This window comes from Salmo salar, chromosome ssa08, assembly GCF_905237065.1.
Source record: "Salmo salar chromosome ssa08, Ssal_v3.1, whole genome shotgun sequence".
Taxonomy (NCBI): Eukaryota; Metazoa; Chordata; class Actinopteri; order Salmoniformes; family Salmonidae; genus Salmo; species Salmo salar.
Genome location: NC_059449.1, coordinates 5,090,238 through 5,112,757, shown reverse-complemented (window position 1 = coordinate 5,112,757; position 22,520 = coordinate 5,090,238). Strand labels below are relative to the sequence as shown.

Below are 22,520 nucleotides of genomic sequence, written 5' to 3'. Positions count from 1 at the left end.
GGATGTTGCAGGAAGCAGAACGTTCTCCACGGCGTCTCCAGACTGTGTCACATGTGCTCAGTGTGAACCTGCTTTCATCTGTGAAGAGCACAGGGCGCCAGTGGCGAATTTGCCAATCTTGGTGTTCTCTGGCAAATGCCAAACGTCCTGCACGGTGTTGGGCTGTAAGCACAACCCCCACCTGTGGACGTCGGGTCCTCATACCATCCTCATGGAGTCTGTTTCTGACCGTTTGAGCAGACACATGCACATTTGTGGCCTGCTGGAGGTCATTTTGCAGGGCTCTGGCAGTGCTCCTCCTGCTCCTCCTTGCACAAAGGCGGAGGTAGCGGTCCTGCTGCTGGGTTGTTGCCCTCCTACGGCCTCCTCCACGTCTCCTGATGTACTGGCCTGTCTCCTGGTAGCGCCTCCATGCTCTGGACACTACGCTGACAGACACAGCAAACCTTCTTGCCACAGCTCGCATTGATGTGCCATCCTGGATGATCTGCACTACCTGAGCCACTTGTGTGGGTTGTAGACTCCGTCTCATGCTACCACTAGAGTGAAAGCACCGCCAGCATTCAAAAGTGACCAAAACATCAGCCAGGAAGCATAGGAACTGAGAAGTGGTCTGTGGTCCCCACCTGCAGAACCACTCCTTTATTGGGGGTGTCTTGCTAATTGCCTATAATTTCTACCTGTTGTCTATTCCATTTGCACAACAGCATGTGAAATTTATTGTCAATCAGTGTTGCTTCCTAAGTGGACAGTTTGATTTCACAGAGGTGTGATTGACTTGGAGTTACATTGTGTTGTTTAAGTGTTCCCTTTATTTTTTTGAGCAGTGTAGTATTCATTCTAGCAAAGATATCTACATATTTCAGGATGTTGTGTATCCCTGGAAATAATCCAAATTCATGTGACCATTTACGGTTTTGAAAACAGCTTGTCCAAAAAAAGTTATTTTGGCAAAACATACCCCCGGTATGTGGTAAACTGAGCCGCAGGACAAGGTACGTTAACCTCTATGGAATCGGTATCCCCCCGCGTCCAATTGACACTAGCTATTACAGTTAAATAATACCATGCTATTGTTTGAGGAGAGTGCACAATTATGAATTTAAATGTATTAATAAACCAATTAGGCACATTTTGGGCAGTCTTGATACAACATTTTGAACAGATATGCAATGGTTATATTGGATCAGTCTAAAACTTTGCACATACACTGCTGCCATCTAGTTGCCAAAATCTAAATTGTGCCTGGGCTGGAATAATAGATTTTGGCCTCTCTTTCAAAGATGATAATACAAAGAAAAAAAGCATGCATTTTTTTGTACCATCTTTTAGCAGATCAAATGTGTTATTCTCCTACATTAATTTCACATTTCCACAAACTTCAAAGTATTTCCTTTCAAATGGCATCAAGAATATGCATATCTTTGCTTCAGGTCCTGAGCTACAGGCCGTTAGATTTGGGTATGTCATTTTAGGTGAAAATGTAAAAAAGGGTTGGATCCTTTAAGCTGCTTGCAAATGTCTACTGAATGAAATATCACCACTACCTTTTTAAAACCATTTCTATCTGTATTTCCCAAATACAATTCAACACATTGCTTTGTCTTTTAATAATTGAAAGTATCTTTTATCACAGGCTTAACACCTTACAAACACTTTGTACTTTTAACATAGGCCAGGCCCTGTTGCCTCATATCCCAGCAATAATGCCATGCATTTCACCTGGGAAGAAAACAAACTTTAATTTTCTCAACTTGCCATTGGCTCAACTTATCCCAAGGCAAACATTGACTATATTAGCCCACACAGCTACAAGGACGCACTTTAATGCTAATTTTATATCCTCATATTAAATCTTATAGAGACGCCAACTGTTGTATAGAACAATGATTTACTTTGGTTTCGATAAAAGCATCAAGAAACCTCTAACACATTAATTTGACTTGTTACATTTTTTGGGACCTAACTTGCTTACTACTTTTTCCCATGTGGTTTCTTCCTTCACAGACTCCATGAAATTATGACCTCTTTCTACATATTTGGTCAAATTATGAATTTTGTGTTCGGCTCAATTTACCCCACGCTCCCCTACAGCTTCAAGGTGTGAATATGACAAGGCTCCTCAGCTTTTCCTCATCTTCTTCAAACTATTTTGAACATAATTTGCTGACAAGCGAATTAGCTTTAAAAAGTCATTTGTCGCAACCCCTTAAATTTGCTTTCAGTTTTATGAGTAACCTGTGCCCAATTTTAACTACAATAATCCCATACTATTGATATTTAATTGCCAGTCATGTCATGTGTGCACTTGTTTTCATTTCAGTATAACAATCAGGAATGTACCAGTATCAGAGGTGGGAGGACATATCATTCCACATAAGTAGAATCCTATTTATACACTTACATATACAAATGTAATACGTGACATAAACAAAACAACTAATGTATCTGAATCAGAGAAAAATGCCACTATAAAATATGTTGTAACCGCCCGACCATACTGTAATGGTACGCTCCCTCAAATCACGAGGAAAGCATACACTTCCGTATTTTGAAGCTGACCAAAAGTCAGGAGAAGCTTCACACACAAACAATGGGACACAAGATGGATAGGTTGTGTTGTCTTCTTTTGGTGTCCTTATCTGTAGTATCGGCACAGTTTGTGCCACCGGTAAGTGATCCAAATAATGAATATTCTGTAATTGTAAACTGTCTGCCAAATATTAGCCTGAGTGCTAGCTAGAAAGTGCGTTTTCACCTGAACAAAGCTTTGGTTTCTTTCGCCCTCTTAACAGTATACCGAAGAATGCCAGACGGGCATGTACCCTCCCAAAGGTCCAACGTAAGTATTTTCCATTAGTTAGTCACAGTATGCTAGTTATGTTAGCTAGTTGTCCGAGGTGCTGCCAAATGTCCATAACATCTAAACAACTTGCATAAGTTTCGTAATACCCGGCCGGTCCCAGATCATGGCTCATGCATGAGGCGGCACACTTATGCCAGGTTAACAAGAAGTGTTTGTATTGTGTATAACCAGGTGCATTTAGTCATTAGCTACCTGCCTCTTGTCCATTGTAATTGGTCTGGGGCAACTTTGACTACTGTAGTGACTACTGTAGCCTTAAAATGAATCTCACATGACAATATTGTGTAATACCACTTGCAGGGTGACCTCAATGTCATTATGCATCAATCTAACATTTCTCATGTCACGATTTGGATCAGATTCAAAGGGTCTGTCACCTGGTACACAATAGACCTGGATTTGCCCCCCAGCGAAAGATGGAAGCTAATCATCACTGACAAAAAGGCTGAGGTGAGAGTATTACATGTCTTGTTCGTATCAATTTCAATTACGTAAATGTATTTACTGTAAGATCAGTACTGTTTTCTTATTCACTATTTGTCTGGTTTTCTTCAGTTGGTCAACATGATCCAGGCTATCAGGGATTTGGCCAACGCATTTGTTCCTAGTGGGAAACTGATAGATTTGGTCGACAAGGACTTGGTGAGAGCATTTGAGCATTTCACTGGAAAACTATTACATCTCATAAAATAATTAAAATAATTTAATTTGATAATGGATCCGAAACAGTTACATTACCAATGGTCTTGTGTGTTCTGCAGCCTTTGATAGTGGATACCCTACCCTACCCATTCAATGAAGAAATAAAAGGAATCGCGACTGCCTCGGGTGTTCCCCTTGGTAATATACAGTAACCCACAATTGCTTATTTCAACCAACGTCACTATCATTCAGTCTCTAGTTTCTCACCTCCCTCTATTCTGATTCTATTATACTTGTTTCACTACAGGAGAGGTTGTCCTCTACAACATCTTCTATGAGATCTTTACGGTGTGCACTTCTCTAGTGGCAGAGGACTCAAATGGTAAGTAGCTCATGTTATGACATTTGAATCAATACTTTAGTTATGTACATGTCATCACAGTAGGACGTGATGCTTGAAATGTTCATGTACACACAGCATTTTGGTTTCTTCTTGCATTGTCATAGGTAACCTTATCCATGGGCGGAATATGGACTTTGGACTATTCATGGGGTAAGAATGTCACTGCTACGGTTTAGTGACAAAGGAAGGCATATCAAGGGTCCTACCATGCATTGTGTTAATAGGACACTGTAGCTATTACAAACCCAAATCACTAGTCAGTCACTGATTTATATCAGGTGTGCATTTATTTGGGTGAACAATACCTTTTAACCAATTTCACCCCTGCCCGGTTTTCGGTAAACTTTTTTCCAGTTGCTACACCTTTCACTCTTTACTGAAAATAATCCCCTTATTGTTTCTTTCTCTACCAGTTGGGACATGAAGAACAGGTCCTGGTTGATAACAGAGAAACTCAAGCCTCTGGTGGTCAACATTGACTTCCAGAGAGGCAACAAGACTGTCTTCAAGTCCACTAACTTCGCCGGCTACGTGGGCATGTTGACTGGCATCAAGCCGGTGAGCTCCGGGCTGCATTCAGCAGGCACAAATGGAAAAAAGCAACATTTTCAAATGGGAACATTGACAAAAAGGAAAAATAAACCCCTTTTGAATGTGACCCTGAAGTGGCGTCTTTTTCAGTCAATGATGACAAACATCTGTTTTAACATCATGGTAGTTGTGAAAGTGTAATATGACTCAAATGTTAACTTTTCTTTGAAGCATGCTTTCACTCTGACCATGAATGAGCGCTTCAGCCTTGATGGAGGATACATCGGTGAGCTACCCAACTCTCCCAGTCTCTCAATCAGTACATTTATAGACCTGTTATGAATGTGGAGCTGGGAATATTAAGTGTGTCTGTCCTCTCAGGGATCGTGGAGTGGATCCTGGGGAATAGAGATGGGATGTGGATGAGCTTCCTCACTCGCTCGGTCTTAGAGAACGCTACCAGGTATCTTTCTACTTTCATGGAAGTATCAAATGACAATGTCATTTAACTACAGTTGACATGATAATTTGTTAATGTTTTGTTATTGACGGCAATAACACATTCTTGCTTTAATGAGGGCTGTATTATGGAGGAAAACCTGAGCACATTCAAGACCAGCATTACGAAACGGACATTTCTTTGGTCTCACGTGAAAACACACCCTTTCTTTAACCCTGTGTGTGTCCAGCTACGAGGAGGCAAAGAACCTTCTGGCCCAGACCAAGCTGCTGGCCCCAGCCTACTTCATCCTGGGAGGGAACCAGACGGGCCAGGGCTGTGTCATCACCCGCTCCAGAGTCCTCAGCCTCGACATCTGGGAGTGAGTGGCTAAAACATATTACTATACACTTTCAACTACTGAAATTAAATACTAACACACTAGTAGTGTAGCAGGGGTCTCTAACTTGTGTCACGGAGAAATACTAGCTGTGAAGGCTTCTGTTCCAGCCCAGCACTGATTTGAAAAGGTGCTGGGGTGGAACAATATCACCTTGCGTCACACTAGTCATATTGTTTAACATTCAGGGATGTGATCCAGACTACAAAAACAGGGAAATCTGAAATGTCTAGCCAATAGGTACATTTCTATTACATAAGGATACATGTAAACTAGATTTTTTTTTTTTACCCATTTCGTGATGTCCAATTGGTAGTTAGTCTTGTCCCATCAATGCAACTCCCGTACGGACTTGGGAGAGGCGACGGTCAAGAGCCATGCGTCCTCCGAAACGCGACCCTGCCAAGCCGCACTGCTTCTTGACACACTGCTCACTTAACCCGGAAGCCAGCCGCACCAACGTGTCGGAGGAAACACCGTACAGCTGGCGACCAAAGTCAGCGTGCATATGCCTGGTCTGCCACAAAGAGTCGCTAGAGCGCAATGGGACAAGGACATCCCAGCCGGCCAAACCTGGACAACGCTGGGCTAATTGTGCGCCGCCTCATAGGTTTCCTGGTCGCGGCCGGCGTCGAACCCGGATCTGTAGTGACACTAATAATAGCACTGCGCAACGCAGGAGGCCTAGATATTCCTGATTTAATCATACTGCTCATTCCTAAACATTGTACTCCTGTTGTGAAGGATTGAGCTGAAGCTGGGCCGCTGGTACGTTCTGGAAACCAACTACGATCACTGGAAGGAGCCTCTGTTCTTGGACAACCGCAGAACTCCAGCCATGAAGTGTATGAACCAGACCATGCAGGCAGTGAGTACTACAACCATAGATAAGCCATATAGATGTAGTTGGGCAGATACCAACCATTCCATGGCTGAACAAAAAGTCAACTATAATTTGGCTCTGCTCCTTACGTTATATTTCTGGATATTGGTTTCAATTTCAGACAAGGTATCTTTGTGCTAAACAAAGTGCTAAGATTATTTTCCCCTATCCTTTCTTCTCAGAACATCTCACTGAAGACCGTGTACGACGTGCTGTCGACAAAACCAGTCTTGAACAAGGTGAGCCGTTATTTACTATTATCATTATCAACCATTTTCACAAGGAACCATTCAAGGTATTTCTATCGATTCAATAAATCTGTCTAATGCGTAAGTCCTGTTAGCATTTTTCAAAAGACCACCCGAGTGACATTGACTTGTCATTGCAGTTGACCACATACACCACGTTGATGGACGTGAACAAGGGCAAACTGGAATCCTACATCCGTGACTGCCCCAACCCCTGTATGCCCTGGTGAAGCCTCCAGATGGGTTTCTAAATAATCTATTGCACAGAACGGTGGTGGGGAGATGGGCTTAACTGATTCAGAAACAACTGGAGAATGCACTGTAACTAAAGGCTCCAATCGAAATAACCCTTAACACTCGTACATGGGTTGAAAATGGCAGATTTGGGCACTGTTAAGCACCACAATTGGAACAGTGGGCTGCACAGTAACATGCTATACATGTCAGAGATCACGTTCTCTGAACTGGAGCATTGTGCAACAAGTTGCCTTCCCAGTAATTGGGCAACTTTGAGTGAGAAATGCTGTAAATTAAGAGAACTCAATGTATTTTGAAAGATGACAGGGGATTATAATAAATACCACTTTGATGTCATACAAGCAACCCAAACACCTGGGAGTCCAAATGTGCACTTTCCAAATCATAAAACTCATGTCTATACAGTGCCAAATGTTTATGATCACTGTTTGATGTACAGTTACAAGATGTAATGTCATCATACCCTTGATTTTCCAGATTTTTTTTTTTGCCCATTTGATTTTTTTTTGCTGCTGCACTTTCTCCTTTCTATGTGCAGCAAAATTACAATGTCTGAATTGCCTTGTGAAAGCGTAACATGTCTTGTTGCACCTACCTCACACTTCCCAATAATAGTCTTGTTACTGGATGTATCTGGAGTTAAAAAAAATAAAAATGAATTATCAAAATGTACACAAAGCTCAAATGCAAATCATGTGTAAAATTTGGATTCAGTTGAACTTGTGTACTCCCCTTTGGTCTTAATAATTTCCACACGGTTACCTTTCAATTACTTCCATGTTCATGCATATGCCTTTGTGAGAAACATTTCAATAGGCCAATTCCCACAAGTGTAAAGGGTTAAATGGCACCTCAATATTTAGAAAACATTTGCCATTCACGCTTTGTTCCAAATTAACATGTATTAGCCTGTAATTTATATCAACGATAGAGCCTTTCTACCGCGGTAGGGAATGATTGGTGAGGAAACGCCTCCATTTACGAAATCTATTTACAGGTCACATTGTTACACAATTGAGAAAGTGCCCAGAACACATGTCAGCACCAGGTATAAACTGGGCTCATGAAAGCATTGATCAATCAGTTCATAGTTTACATTTTTTGCATTCAAGTAATCTGATTTTAGGTCATATGTCTACAGCCTTCCAGTAAACTACACTTGTTAAACCCAAAGACAAGCCACCGCTTTGAAAAGTTCCATCATTTTATTCTTTAAAACTACATACAGTAGTAATCTTTAATTACATGGGAAACTGCCCCAAGAAAACAAAAATAAATGTCAACATGCCTACAAAAAAGGTCAAACTAAGATTTGGAAGGGAAAAGGTAACATTAAGAGTGCAGTAAAAGGTGACGACAGCCCCATGACATAAGGGAAAAGATGTCAATGTAGTCTTTGCAGCCTGAATCTAGTTTGAAGTCGTACTTGTAGTTCATTAGTGTTGTAGTTAAAGAGTTCAAAAGGTCAGATGCTTGAAAAGCATGGGAGCTAGCGAGAGAGAATAAGACAAGGCCAAGAAGATGAACAAATAAAATTATTCAAAATGACAAACCGATTCCAAACTGATCCCATATCCGCAAAAAAACAGAACTAAGGCGATTTTCAACAAGTTTGCTAGACTAGAGGATTCAAACAAAGCTTGTAAAACTTTATACGTAACACAGCAGCAGACGAGAGAGAGACCCCACCCTAAAACCCCAAATCAAAGAACACATTCAGTAATCAGGGGCTGTATGTATCAAGTGTCTCAGAGCATGGGTACTGATCTAGGATCAGGTCCAACTTGCCCATACAATCAGTATGTATGATGATCAAAAATACCAAACTGATCTTAGATCTTCAGCACTCCTACTCTGACGTGCTTAATAGATACAGCCTCAGGAGTAGAAATAAACAAAACAGTGTTGATTACATTACAGTTGTAGTTGTTTTTAGCCGTTGTAATTGGTCAAACGGTTTCGAGCGAAGCTTAGTCACTGGCACGTCATGACATTGTCTCGCCAACCCTTGCTACCATCCAATCATTAAGTACCAATAGGATTCTGAACATCTTTAGGATTATTCTGTAGTGGTCATTCGACAACGTTTGTACAAGACGGTCTTTTTATGCACTTTGTGCACCTATCGTTTCTGTAAGAAAGATGAGAAGAAAAAAAGTAGACGAATCATTGTCTTCCTAGAGATATCGCAAACACAGATGGATACAATAGTATAAATAGTACATAGCCAACATTTATATATGTCTACACGGCAGACTAATATCGGTGCTGCAACATACATTTATTTCCCTGGACATTCTGTGAAGTTGCGCTCTACCAGTTTCATGAAACAATTTTGAAATGAAAACTGTGCCAGACAGTGAATCATTTCACTAGATACTGTATGTACCTACCTGGTTCTTTGAGTGTGTGTCCATTGCCCACTAGTCCACTAGTGTCAGTGTTCCCATTGAGGATCTCAGCAGACAGATTATTATTCTGCTGTTCCTCAACTACCCTCTTCTGGAGTGCCTCCTGTTCATCACACACACACACACACACACACACACACACACACACACACACACACACACACACACACACACACACACAGAGAGAACATTATTAGATTTCACAAGACCAATGATCAGACAGTTTGTAAGAAGAGGAAAAAAAGGAAGTGGACATATTGATAACAGGGGAAATGGAGTCATTCTGGCTAGTCCCACCTCACATATGACACTCAGCTGCATGGGTAAGTCCTCCACTTTCACAAAGTCTTCCTCGTCGGACTTTTGGCTCATGTTTCCCGATCCCACCTCCTGCATGAATTAAATGAAAGCATATACATTATAAAGGGTTTGGAGAAGTAATAAAGATATTGGAATACACACACATAAAAAATATATATATATATTTATTTATATAATTAGACTTTTTAAATTAACTATTAAAGATTTTTTTAGTTTAAAAAGGATCATAGGTCTATGTAGTGTGTTACATCTATATTGAGCATGACAGGTGACTCGGTGTCAGGGCTGCTGCTGCTGTTTGAGCCCTGTGAGTGGGAGCCCTCCTGGTTGTTGGTGGTGGTTGAGGCTGCACCTCCCTGGCTTTCCCCCTCCTGCCTCCCGTGCTCCACACCCTCACGCTCTTCCTCTGGGGAGTCCACCATCTCGATGGACTCGGACTTACTGCTCTTGACTGGGGGTGGGGGCGATAAGCAAGCAGAAAAGTTTAGGATAGAGAGGAGAAGGTAAGGAAAAAGGAGGGAGGGACAGGCAGGATTGGGGGGGGGTTAATTGAGAATCAGAGGGGCTGAAAACACAGGCATCCATCAGACCAAACATTGCTATAATGAAAACATCTGACAACCATTTATCAAAATGTAGACTATGTACACAGCAAAAAGTAGATGAAAAACAGGTACTATTTTGACTGACTAAAAGCCAAGAGACAGAAAAACAACAGTGAGCGTTCTTACCATCGTTACTCTCAGAGTTTTCTTGGTCAGACTTCGTCTCTCGGTTTCCATTTGATGGGGCTTCATTTGCTGCTACCTAAAATACAGGAGAAGATGGTAACTAGACAGTCTAACGGAAGTGTGTGTACTGAGTGTGTGTGTGTCCTAACCAGTTGCTCTCCGCCATCATTGCTAGCCTGCAGGGAGGTCTGGATGTCCTGGGGCTCAGCTTCAAACTCCATCTGCACCTCGTTCTCATCCTCCCCACTGCCGTAGTTAGTCAGGGCCTGGGTCTCCGCCTTGGACAGACCTGGCAAAGAACACAAACAATGAAGGGTTAGCACTAGGAGAACTAATCAAGGGTGTGGCACTCGTCAATCCTACTAGGAGTTTACTTTGTTGGAAATAGGTTGGCGACAGTTGTAATGATGTGACCATAAAGATTCACAACAAATCCTCCATTGTGAACCTGCAGAACACTCGATCACAAGCTTCCTCTAGTAGCTACGGTCACTAGCAAGGTTTTCCGTGGTTGAACTAACTCACTTTACAGAGTAGCTTTTAGGCTAATTGAGGCTTCTCGCATTGTAGTGTTCACTCACTAATAGAGCGAAGCAGTCCCTCTCTAACCCCCTCTTCCTCCTCCATCTCAGAGGCCTCACTGCTCCTGCTGTCCTTCCCCTCTCCTCCGTGCTGCTCCCTCTCGGTCTCTTTCTGCTCCGTCTCATCTTCATCCTGGCACACAGAGTGAGATGTAAAAAGTTAAGACATTTACACGCCTTAATCCCAACCTTTAGACTACACCAGGGGTGTCAAATATATATATATTTTTTTAATATATATATATATATTTTTAAATATATATATTTTTTAAAATATATATATATATAAATAACTCAGCAAAAAAGAAACGTCCCCTTTTCTGGACCATGTCTTCCAAAGATAATTCGTAAAAATCCAAATAACTTCATTGTAAAGGGTTTAAACACTGTTTCCCATGCTTGTTCAATGGGCCATAAACAATTAATGAACATGCGTCTGTGGAACGGTTGTTAAGAAACTAACAGCTTACAGACAGTAGGAATTAAGGTCACAGTTATGAAAACTTAGGACACTAAAGAGGCCTTTCTACTGACTCTGAAAAACACCAAAAGAAAGTTGCCCAGGGTCCCTGCTCATCTACGTGAATGTGCCTTAGGCATGCTGCAAGGAGGCATGAGGACTGCAGATGTGGCCAGGGCAATAAATTGCAATATCTGTACTGTGAGATGCCTAAGACAACGCTACAGGGAGACAGGACGGACAGCTGATTGTCCTCGCAGTGGCAGAACACGTGCAACAACACCTGCACAGGATCGGTACATCTGAACATCACACCTGTGGAACAGGTACAGGATGGCAACAACTGCCCGAGTTACACCAGGAAAGCACAATCCCTCCATCAGTGCTCAGACTGTCCGCAATAGGCCGAGAGGCTGGATTGAGGGTTTGTAGGCCTGTTGTAAGGCAGGTCCTCAGACATCACCGGCAACAACGTCGCCTATGGGCAAAAACCCACCGTCGCTGGACCAGACAGGACTGGCAAAAAGTGCTCTTCACTGACGAGTCGCTGTTTTGTCTCACCAGGGGTGATAGTCGGATTTGCGTTTATCGTCGAAGGAATGAGCGTTACACTGAGGCCTGTACTCTGGAGCGGGATCGATTGAGGTGGAGGGTTCGTCATGGTCTGGGGCGGTGTGTCACAGCATCATCGGACTGAGCTTGTCATTGCAGGCAATCTCAACACTGTGCATTACAGGGAAGACTTCCTCCTTCCTGCAGGCTCATCCTGGCATGACAATGCCACCAGCCATACTGCTCATTCTGTGTGTGATTTCCTGCAAGACAGGAATGTCAGTGTTCTGCCATGGCCAGCGAAGAGCCCGGATCTCAATCCCATTGAGCACGTCTGGGACCTGTTGGATCGGAGGGTGAGGGCTAGGGCCATTCACCCCAGAAATGTCCGGGAACTTGCAGGTGCCTTGGTGGAAGAGTGGGGTAACATCTCCCAGCAAGAACTGGCAACTCTGGTGCAGTCCATGAGGAGGAGATGCATTGCATTACTTAATGCACCATATACTGACTGTTACTTTTGATTTTGACCCCCCCCCCGTTCAGGGACACAGTATTCCATTTCTGTGGAACTTGTTCAGTTTATGTCTCAGTTGTTGAATCTTATGTTCATACAAAAATGTACACGTTAAGTTTGCTGAAAATAAACGCAGTTGACAGTGAGAAGTCGTTTCTTTTTTGCTGAGTGAGTACATACATACATTTTAAAATGACTAAACCAAATTGAAACTGTAGAAATTATAATGGACCTACATTCATACATTGTCCAGCTTGCTAATAATCACTGAAATGAAAGCTAGACCGTTCGGGAGCGTCGACGGCAAAGAAATAGCAGATTTTCTGAGTTTGACACCCCTGGATTACACTATGTGTAGTCTAAAGAGACTGATTTTCTTGTGGTTTCAAGCCAGATCTGATGTTGAATGTTGATTTCCTCACTTTGTCTTCATCGAGATATGCTGTGGAAAAGGACTTCTCGACCTCCGGAGACTTCTTCTCCTGAAAGTAGTCAAATGTTCAATTGTCTTGAAATGTATTCGCTCATTTCGTATTAAATTGAATGACACACACAAATCCAATATGAAAACACTCACCCACACCCCTATCCCCTCCACCTACCTCATTATTCCTGTGTTCCTGCTTGACTTGGTTATTATTAGGTCTCTTGTGGTTCTTGTGCCTGGCCTGGGAGTTAGCTATAGTAGCAGTACTACTGCTGTTGCTGTCCAGGTCTTGCATGAGTCTGAAGAAGGCCAGCTCGTTAAACAGGATCTCAGAGATCTCCACAAGCAGGTCCTCGCCACAGTCCTTTAGAGTACGTCCTGCAAACTTACTCAGAGAGTCCTGAGGGGGAGGGAGAGAAACCTAGGATTCCATTTTGACAATAACGATAAGCTAAAAACAGCACTAGATAGAATAGGTGTTGAGAAAATTTGTCTAAGAAAGCTGCACATTGATACTTATTTTTTTTTAAATGGCTGAACCAATAGGATCTCACTAGCTCGTGCTTGGCTCTTGCCCCCTCCTTGCTTGTTCTGCCCACTATAGCTCATTTGTTCCCATGGAAACAACAGGCTGTGGTCAAAAATCTTTGCATATACTAATTTTAAAAATGTCTGAACCAATATTTCTGGATATAAATTCTTATGTTAGTCTGCACTTTGTTAACTTGTTCGAGTGGATGTTTTCAGCTCTTATACCAAAATAAACAGTTACCCGACTAATCTGAGGTTTGAGTCGCAGTGGGGAAAACCTCTAAATTTGCTATATCATCATACCTGCAGTATGCCTCCCAGCTGTCGGTGGAAGAAGCGGACAAACTCCTTGCTCTCGTCGTTCTGCTGGGTGAGGGTGAGCACCATGCGCCGCACCGATGTCAGCAGCTGGTAGGAACACACCTCGTCCATGTGCTCCTGACAGACCACAAGAACAAAAACAACCTCTCAGTTCTTTGCCTTTAACATAGTATATTGCTAGCCTGGGTCCCTTTCTGGATTGAAATCATACTAGTTTGCCAAATTGTTTGTCAAAGCAAAAACGAGGGCTTTTCCATTGCCAATAGTGAAAAATTGCTCAAGTCACACAGTCACAATATTCTTATATTATCGCACTCCAAATGTAGCATGAGTCTGCACATTGGTATTTATTAGGGGTCCCCATTAGCTGCTGTTAACTCTTCCTGGGGTCCAAACACATTAAGGCACTTACATTACACATAAAACCAAAGATAAAACAGTACATCATATAACATTATTACACCACTACATATCTACAATACAAAATGTATAATACCACCATACAACAATATTATAATGTACGTGTGTTTAGAGTGGGTGTGCTAGCGTGTGTGTGCGTATGAGTGTCTGTTCCCGAGTGTCTCTTCAGTCCCCGCTGTTCCATAACGTGTATTTTTATCTTTTTATCCGATTCCACTGCTTGCATCAGTTACCTGATGTGGATTATAGTTCCATGTAGTCATGGCTCTATAGTACTGTGTGCCTCCCATTGTCTGTTCTTGACTTGGGGATTGTGAAGAAACCTCTGGTGGCTTGTCTTGTGGGGTATGCATGGGTGTCCAAGCTGTGTGCTAGTAGTTTAAAAAACAGACACCTCTGTGCATTCAGCATGTCCACACTTCTTTCGAAGTCAACCTCTCCTCCAGTTTCAGCCATGAGAGATTTACATGCACATTATGTTATCACTCTGTGTACATTTAAGGGCCAGCTGTGCTGCCCTGTTCTGAGCCAATTGTACATTTGAGGTCCCTCTTTGTGGCACCTAACCACACAACTGAACAGTAGTCCAGATGCAACAAAACTAGGGCCTGTAGGACCTGCCTTGTTGATCGTGTTGTTAAGACAGAGCAACGCTTTATTATGGACTTCTCCCTATCTTTTTTTATTTCTTATTTTACCTTTATTTAACCAGGTAGGCTAGTTGAGAACAAGTTCTCATTTGCAACTGCGACCTGGCCAAGATAAAGCAAAGCAGTTCAACACATACAACAGAGTTACACATGGAATAAACAAACATACAGTCAATAATACAGTAGAAAAAGTCTATACAGTATGTGCAAATGAGGTAGGATAAGGGAGGTAAGGCAATAAATAGGCCATGATGGCAAAGTAATTACAATATAGAAATTAAACAGAATTGTAGATGTGCAGAAGATTAATGTGCAAGTAGAGATATTGGGGTGCAAAGGAGCAAGATTAATAAATAAATACAGTATGGGGATGAGGTAGTTGGATGGGCTATGTACAGGTGCAGTGATCTGTGAGCTGCTCTGACAACTGGTGCTTAAAGCTAGTGAGGGAGATGTGTCTCCAGCTTCAGTGATTTTTGCAGTTCATTCCAGTCATTGGCAGCAGAGAACTGGAAGAAAGGCAACCAAAGGAGGAATTGGCTTTGGGGGTGACCAGTGAGATATGCCTGCTAGAGTGCGTGCTACGGGTGGGTGCTGCTGTGGTGACCAGTGAGCTAAGGCGGGGCTTTACCTAGCAGAGACTTGTAGATGACCTGGAGCCAGTGCGTTTGGCGATGAGTATGAAGCGAGGGCCAGCCAACGAGAGTGGACAGGTCGCAGTGGTGGGTAGTATATGGGGCTTTGGTGACAAAACGGATGGCACTGTGATAGACTGCATCCAATTTATTGAGTAGGGTATTGGAGGCTATTTTGTAAATGACATCGCCGAAGTCGAGGATCGGTAGGATGGTCAGGTTTACGAGGGTATGTTTGGCAGCATGAGTGAAGGATGCTTTGTTGCGAAATAGGAAGCTGATTCTAGATTTAATTTTGGATTGGAGATGCTTAATGTGAGTCTGGAGAGTTTAGAGTCTAAACAGACACCTCGGTATTTGTAGTTGTCCACATATTCTAAGTCAGAACTGTCCAGAGTAGTGATGCTGGACGGGTGGGTAGGTGTGGGTAGCGATCGGTTGAAGAGCATGCATTTAGTTTTACTTGCATTTAAGAGCAGTTAGAGGCCACGGAAGGAGAGTTGTATGGCATTGAAGCTCGACTGGAGGTTAGTTAACAGTGTCCAAAGAAGGGCCAGAAGTATACAAAATTGTGTCGTCTGTGTAGAGGTGGATCAGAGAATCACCAGCAGCAAGAGCGACATCATTGATGTATACAGTCGTGGCCAAAAGTTTTGAGAATTACACAAATATTAATTTTCACAAAGTCTGCTGCCTCAGATTGTATGATGGCAATTTGCATATACTGCAGAATGTTATGAATAGTGATCAGATGAATTGCAATTAATTGAATGAACTGAATCCCCCAAAAACATTTACACTGCATTTCAGCCCTGCCACAAAAGGACCAGCTGGCATGTCAGTGATTCTCTCATTAACACAGGTGTGAGTGTTATCGAGGACAAGGCTGGAGATTACTCTGAAGCTTCCAGTCTGTTTTTCAAACTCAATCAGCATGACAAAAGGAGGTTGGTGCTTGTAATCATTGTTCTTCCTTTGTCAACCTTGGTTACCTGCAATGAAACACGTGCCATCATCATTGCTTTGCACAAAAAGGGCTTCACAGGCAAGGATATTGCTGCCAGTAAGATTGCACCTAAATCAACCATTTATCGGATCATCAAGAACTTCAAGGAGAGCGGTTCAATTGTTGTGAAGAGGCTTCAGGGCGCCCAAGAAAGTCCAGCAAGCGCCAGGACCGTCTCCTAAAGTTGATTCAGCTGCAGGATCGGGGCACCACCAGTACAGAGCTTACTCAGGAATGGGAGCAGGCAGGTGTGAGTGCATCTGCACGCACAGTGAGGCGAAGACTTTTGGAGGATGGCCTGGTGTCAAGAAAGGCAGCAAAGAAGCCACTTCTCTCCAGGAAAAACATCAGGGACAGACTGATATTCTGCAAAAGGTACAGGGATTGGACTGCTGAGGACTGAGATAAAGTCATTCTCTGATGAATCCCCCTTTCCGATTGTCAAGGTGAGACAAGGTGAGCGCTACCATCAGTTCTGTGTCATGCCAACAATTTTGCCTAAGAACACAGTCATGAATAAAGAATGGTACCAACACATCCTCCAAGAGCAACTTCTCCCAACCATCCAGGAAGAGTTTGGTGACGAACAATGCCTTGTCCAGCATGATGGAGCACCTTGCCATAAGGCAAAAGTGATAACTAAGTTGCTCGGGGAACAAAACATCGACATTTTGGGTCCATGGCCAGGAAACTCCCCAGACCTTAATCCCATTGAGAACTTGTGGTCAATCCTCAAGAGGTAGGTGGACAAACAAAACCCCACAAATTCTGACAAACTCCAAGCATTGATTATGCAAGAATGGGCTGCCATCAGTCAGTATGTGGCCCAGAAGTTAATTGACAGCATGCCAGGGTGGATTGCAGAGGTCTTGAAAAAGAAGGGTCAACACTGACTCTTTGCATCAACTTCATGTAATTGTCAATAAAAGCCTTTGACACTTATGAAATGCTTGTAATTATACTTCAGTATTCTATAGTAACATCTGACAAAAATATCTAAAGACACAGAAGCAGCAAACTTCGTGGAAATTAATATTTGTGCCATTCAAAACTTTTGGCCATGACTGTACTGTAACAAATTCACAACAACTACCTTATACACACAAATGTAAAGGGATGAATAGAATATGTACATATATAAACAGAATACAGTATATACATATGACATGAGTAACGTAGGATATGTAAACATTAAAGTGGCATTATTTCAAGTGACTAGTGATACCTTTATTAAGTCCATTTATTTAAGTGGCCAGAGATTTGAGTCTGTATGTTGGCAGCAGCCTCTATGTTAGTGACGGCTGTTTAACAGTCTGATGGCCTTGAGATAGAAGCTGTTTTTCAGTCTCTCGGTCCCAGCTTTGATGCATCTGTACTGACCTCACCTTCTAGATATTAGCGGGGTGAACAGGCAGTGGCTCGGGTGGTTGTTGTCCTTGATGTTTTTGACCTTCCTGTGACATCGGGTGCTGTAGGTGTCCTGGAGGGCAGGTAGTTTGCCCCCGGTGATGTGTTGGGTAGACCACACTACCCTCTGTAGAGCCTTACGGCAATTGCACTGCCCTCAACCGCACCAGTGATACAGCCCGACAGGATACTTGTGCATCTGTAAAGGTTTGTGAGTGTTTTAGATGACATGCCAAATTTCTTCAGCCCCCTGAGGTTGAAGAGGTGCTGTTGCGCCTTCTTCATCACGCTGTCTGTGTGGGTGGACCATTTCAGTTTGTCCGTGATGTGTACGCCGATGAACTTAAAACTTTCCATGTGGATGGGGGGGGCGCGCTCCCTCTGCTGTTTCCTGAAGTCCACTATGATCTCCTTTGTTTTGTTGGCGTTGAGTGAGAGGTTATTTTCCTGACACCACACTCCAAGGGCCCTCACCTCCTTCCTGTAGGCCGTCTCGTTGTTGTTGGTAATCAGGCCTACCACTGTAATGTCGATAATGTCAAAAGCTGCACTGAAGTCTAACAACACAGCTCCCACATTCTTTTTATCATACATTTCTCTCAGCCAATCAGTCATTTGTGTAAGTGCCATGCTTGTTGAATGTCGTTCCCTATAAGCGTGCTGAAAGTCCTGTCAATTTGTTTCCTAAGGGTTGGTAACAGGCTGATTGGTCGGCTATTTGAGCCAGTAAAGGGGGCTTTACTATTCTTGGGTAGCGGAAAGACTTTTGCTTCCCTCCAGGCCTGAGGGCATACACTTTCTAGTAGGCTTAAAATTGAAGATGCAATCTGGTTTCCGAACTGGTCAAGGTCCTAAACGATATCATAGTCGCCATCAATAAAAGACAGTATTGTGCAGCCGTCTTCATCGAACTGATAAGGCTTTCGACTCTGTCAATCACTGCATTCTTATCGGCAGACTCAATAACCTTTGTTTCTCAAATGACTGCCTCGCCTGGTTCACCAACTACTTCTCAGAGTTCAGTGTGTCAAATCAGAGGGCCTGTTGTCTGGACCTCTGGCAGTCTATGGGGGTGCCATAGGGTTCAATTCTCAGGCCGACTCTTTTCTCTGTATATATCAATGATGTCGCTCTTGCTGCTGGTGATTCTCTGATCCACCTCTATGCAGACGACACCATTCAGTATACTTCTGGCCCTTCTTTGGACATTGTGTTAACAAACCTCCAAATGAGCTTCAATGCCATAAAACACTCTTTCCGTGGCCTCCAACTGCTCTTAAATGCTAGTAAAACTAAATGCATGCTCTTCAACCGATCGCTGCCCGCACCCGCTCACTCGACTAGCATCACTACTCTGGACGGTTCTGACTTAGAATATGTGGACAACTAGAAATACCTAGGTGTCTGGTTAGACTGTAAACTCTCCTTCCAGACTCACATTAAGCATTTCCAATCCAAAATCAGCTTCCTATTTCACAACAAAGCCTCCTTCACTCACGCTGCCAAACATACCCTCGTAAAACTGACTATCCTACCATTCCTTAACTTTGGCGATGTCATTTACAAAATAGCCCCCCAACACTCTACTCAGCAAACTGGATGCAGTCTATCACAGTGCCATCCGTTTTGCCACCAAAGCCCCACATACTACCCACCACTGCGACCTGTATGCTCTAGTCGGCTGGCCCTCGCTACATATTCGTCGCCAGACCCACTGGCTCAAGGTCATCCATAAGTCTATGCTAGGTAAAGCTCCGCCTTCGCTCACTGGTCACAATAACAACACCCACCCGTAGCACACGTTCCAGCAGGTATATCTCACTGATCATCTCCAAAGCCAACACCCCATTTGGCCGCCTTTCCTTCCAGTTATCTGCTGCCAGTGACAGGAACGAATAGCAAATAAATAAAAATATATATATATTTTTTAATTAAATAAAAATCTGAAGCTGGAGACTTATATTTCCCTCACCAACTTTAAACATCAGCTATCTGAGCAGCTAACCGATCGCTGCAGCGGTACATAGTCCATCTGTAAATAGCCCACCCAATCTCATCCCCATACTGTTTTTATTTACTTTTCTGCTCTTTTGCACACCAGTATCTCTACTTGCACATCATCATCTGCCCATTTATCACTCCAGTGTTAATCTGCCATTGTAATTCTTCGCTACTATGGCCTATTTATTGCCTACCTCCTCACGCCTTTTGCAAACACTGTATATAGACTTTCTTTTTTTCTACTGTGTCATTGACTTGTTTATTGTGTTATTGGCTTGTTTATTGTTTATTCCATGTGTAACTCCGTGTTGTCTGTCACACTGCTTTGCTTTATCTTGGCCAGGTCGCAGTTGTAAATGAGAATTTACGCTCAACTGCCCTACCGGGTTAAATAAAAAAGGTGAGAAAAAAAAATGAAAACAAAAAGATATATGGCAAATAGGAGTGGCAATATCATCTGCTATTATCCTCAGTCATTTTCCAAGTTGTCAGACCCTGGTGGCTTGTCATTGTTGATAGACAATCATTTTTTCACTTCTTCCACACTCACTTTATGGAATTCAAAATTACAGTGCTTGTCTTTCCTAATTTAAATCAGTTATACTTGAATGTGTAGTGTCAGCGTTTGTTGCTGGCACGTCATTCCTAAATTGGCTATTCTTGCCAATGAAAACGTCATTGTCATTGGCAATATCAGTGGGTTTTGTGAAGAATGAGCCAGCCATCTGATTCAATGAATGGAGCAGAGTTTGCCTTTTTGCCCAACATTTCATTTAAGGTGCTCCAAAGCTTATTACTATCATTCATCTTTGTTTCATATTAGTTTCTTCTTTTTACTCAGTTTAGTCACATGATTTCTCAATTTTCACTAAGTTGGTCAATCGGCTGTGCAGCCAGACTTGCCATTCCTTTTGCCTCATCCCTCTCAACCATACCGTTTTTCAATTCCTCAATCCAAGGGGATTTAATAGTTTTTAGTTAATTTCTTAAAAATGGGTGCATGCTTCTTCGTAACTGGAATAAGCAATTTCATAAATGTGTCAAGCGCAGCGTCTGGTTGCTCCTCATTACAAACCACAAATATTCTTTACATCAACATAGGAATCACTACAATACGTCTTGTTTGACCTCATACACTATTAGGCCCAGTCTTTGGAACTTTGGTTTTCCTAGATATGGCTATTATATTGTGATCACTACATCCTATGGATTTGGATACTGCTTTAAAGTAAATTCCTGCAGCATTAGTGAAGATGTGATCAATACATGTTGATGATTTCATTCCGGTGCTGTTTGTAACTACCCTGGTAGGTTGACTGATAACCTAAACCAGGTTGCAGGCACGGGTTAGTTTGAAACTTTTTCTTGAGTAGGCAGCTTGATGAAAGTCAATATTTAAAAATCACCCACAAAGTATACCTCTCTGTTGAGATCACATATATTATCATACATATCACACATATTATCCAGATACTGACTGTCAGCACTTGGTGGTCTATAGCAGCTTCCCACAAGAATGGGCTTTAAGTGAGGCAGATGAACCTGTAGCCATATTACGTCAACAGTATTTAACATGAGATCCTCAAAGCTTTACAGGTATGTGGTTCTGAATATAAAACAGCAACACCTCCACCATTGGCATTTCTGTAGATGTTATAGCCATGTATTGCTACCACTGTATCAAAGTGTGTTTCAGAGATAGAATATTGTTTCTTAGGCTACATATGTTAATGTGGGCTATTTTTAGCACTTTTCTGGGATGCTTGATGTTTTCATTGCTTTAATGGGAAGCTTAGCATAAGTAGACATGCTCATGTTATTTATGTTTGAGCTGATAGTGCAGGGTGAGCTGCACACAGTGGACTTCCTACTAGGGCACACCGTCTCAGTGCTAACAGTATAACTGCTTCATAGGTACATGATTTCTGCCTACAATAGCTGTAGGATCAACAGAGGCATTCAAGGCAATTAGAGGGACACATTAAGTTACTTGCATTGTGTCTGCCAACGCCCCTTGGATAATGTACATTCGCTGAAGCATTATGACAACTCTGCTACACAATGGTAGGGATTATCTGAGCTAGGCTTGGGCACATCCAGACCAGTAGCTTTCCAGGATGAGGATTGACCACCCCTAGTATAAATGAAGGACAGGAGACAAAAGGGAGACCACTATAGAGTATTGAGGTGGGTCCTGGGTTCCTACCTTGAGGAAGGGGATGACTTCAGTCATTATGGCCTTAATCTGTCTGTCCAGCTGCTGGGTGTCGATCTGGGGACAGTGGACATCACCTGACCAGACTCCCGCACCTTTACACACACACACACACACACACACACACACACACACACACACACACACAATCTCCCATCTGAGGTCTGTGTTTTGTAAGCTGGCACCAAGAGAAATCAAAACAGCTCAGCACACCATTGCCACATCCCATTTGTCTTTACTAAGTGTGTGAGGGCGTGACTGCACACATCAAGGACTCTACATGAGACCGCAGACAGCCAAAGTGCTTTGCATTTGGAAACACGTGTGTGGGAATGTTCACACCCGCCGACCGCAACACCGGAGAGTGGGTCGAAGCACATGGCCTTGGGGAACAAGCGTTACGAATTTCTACCAGAGATAGAGAGCTGTAGAACAGAGAGTAGTCGAGAGCGAGAGATGTGTACCTTCCAGCAGCTGAGCAGCGCTAGCAGAAGAGTTAGCAGAGGCCTCAGAGGCAGTAGCAGTGGTGGTGTTGGGGCTAAACTCAGCCTTGAGCTTCATGCGCTCATACTCCCTCATCCTGGCTAGAGCCTTGTCTAAGTGGATCACTGTGTTACCTGGCAGTACAGCATAGCAAGTGGCAGGAGAGGGAGAGAGAGCGAGAGAA

At 42.9% G+C, this 22,520-nt stretch overlaps 2 protein-coding genes across 2 annotated transcripts in view; one reads left to right on the top strand and one right to left on the bottom strand.

The window, feature by feature from the left end:
* Window positions 1–2,472: 2,472 nt before the first annotated feature.
* On the top strand, window positions 2,473–7,393 carry LOC106609942 (acid ceramidase). The gene is made up of 14 exons (XM_014208991.2): window positions 2,473–2,671; window positions 2,796–2,842; window positions 3,226–3,316; window positions 3,422–3,508; window positions 3,628–3,706; window positions 3,816–3,890; window positions 4,016–4,061; window positions 4,325–4,469; window positions 4,674–4,728; window positions 4,824–4,905; window positions 5,132–5,263; window positions 6,026–6,149; window positions 6,347–6,403; window positions 6,553–7,393. The coding sequence occupies exons 1-14, from the start codon at window positions 2,594–2,596 to the stop codon at window positions 6,640–6,642; spliced, it is 1,188 nt and encodes a 395-aa protein (XP_014064466.1). The 5' UTR covers window positions 2,473–2,593; the 3' UTR covers window positions 6,643–7,393.
* A 463-nt stretch (window positions 7,394–7,856) lies between these two features.
* Window positions 7,857–22,520, bottom strand: part of LOC106609941 (pericentriolar material 1 protein) — a 48,107-nt gene continuing 33,443 nt past the window's right edge. The window contains 12 exon segments of the mRNA XM_045722667.1: window positions 7,857–8,801; window positions 9,064–9,184; window positions 9,379–9,471; window positions 9,651–9,853; window positions 10,134–10,209; window positions 10,283–10,422; window positions 10,715–10,847; window positions 12,663–12,722; window positions 12,843–13,067; window positions 13,502–13,636; window positions 21,845–21,948; window positions 22,318–22,470. Of these exon segments, the coding sequence (XP_045578623.1) occupies window positions 8,776–8,801; window positions 9,064–9,184; window positions 9,379–9,471; window positions 9,651–9,853; window positions 10,134–10,209; window positions 10,283–10,422; window positions 10,715–10,847; window positions 12,663–12,722; window positions 12,843–13,067; window positions 13,502–13,636; window positions 21,845–21,948; window positions 22,318–22,470 (1,469 nt within the window). The 3' untranslated portion in view covers window positions 7,857–8,775.

Bases quoted from the DNA above. Each gene is read 5' to 3' on its own strand.
- LOC106609942 (XM_014208991.2), top strand. From the start codon at position 2,594: ATGGGACACAAGATGGATAGGTTGTGTTGTCTTCTTTTGGTGTCCTTA. The intron at 3,509-3,627 runs GTGAGAGCATTT...TGTGTTCTGCAG, and splicing joins ATTTGGTCGACAAGGACTTG to CCTTTGATAGTGGATACCCT. The intron at 3,707-3,815 runs GTAATATACAGT...GTTTCACTACAG, and splicing joins TGCCTCGGGTGTTCCCCTTG to GAGAGGTTGTCCTCTACAAC.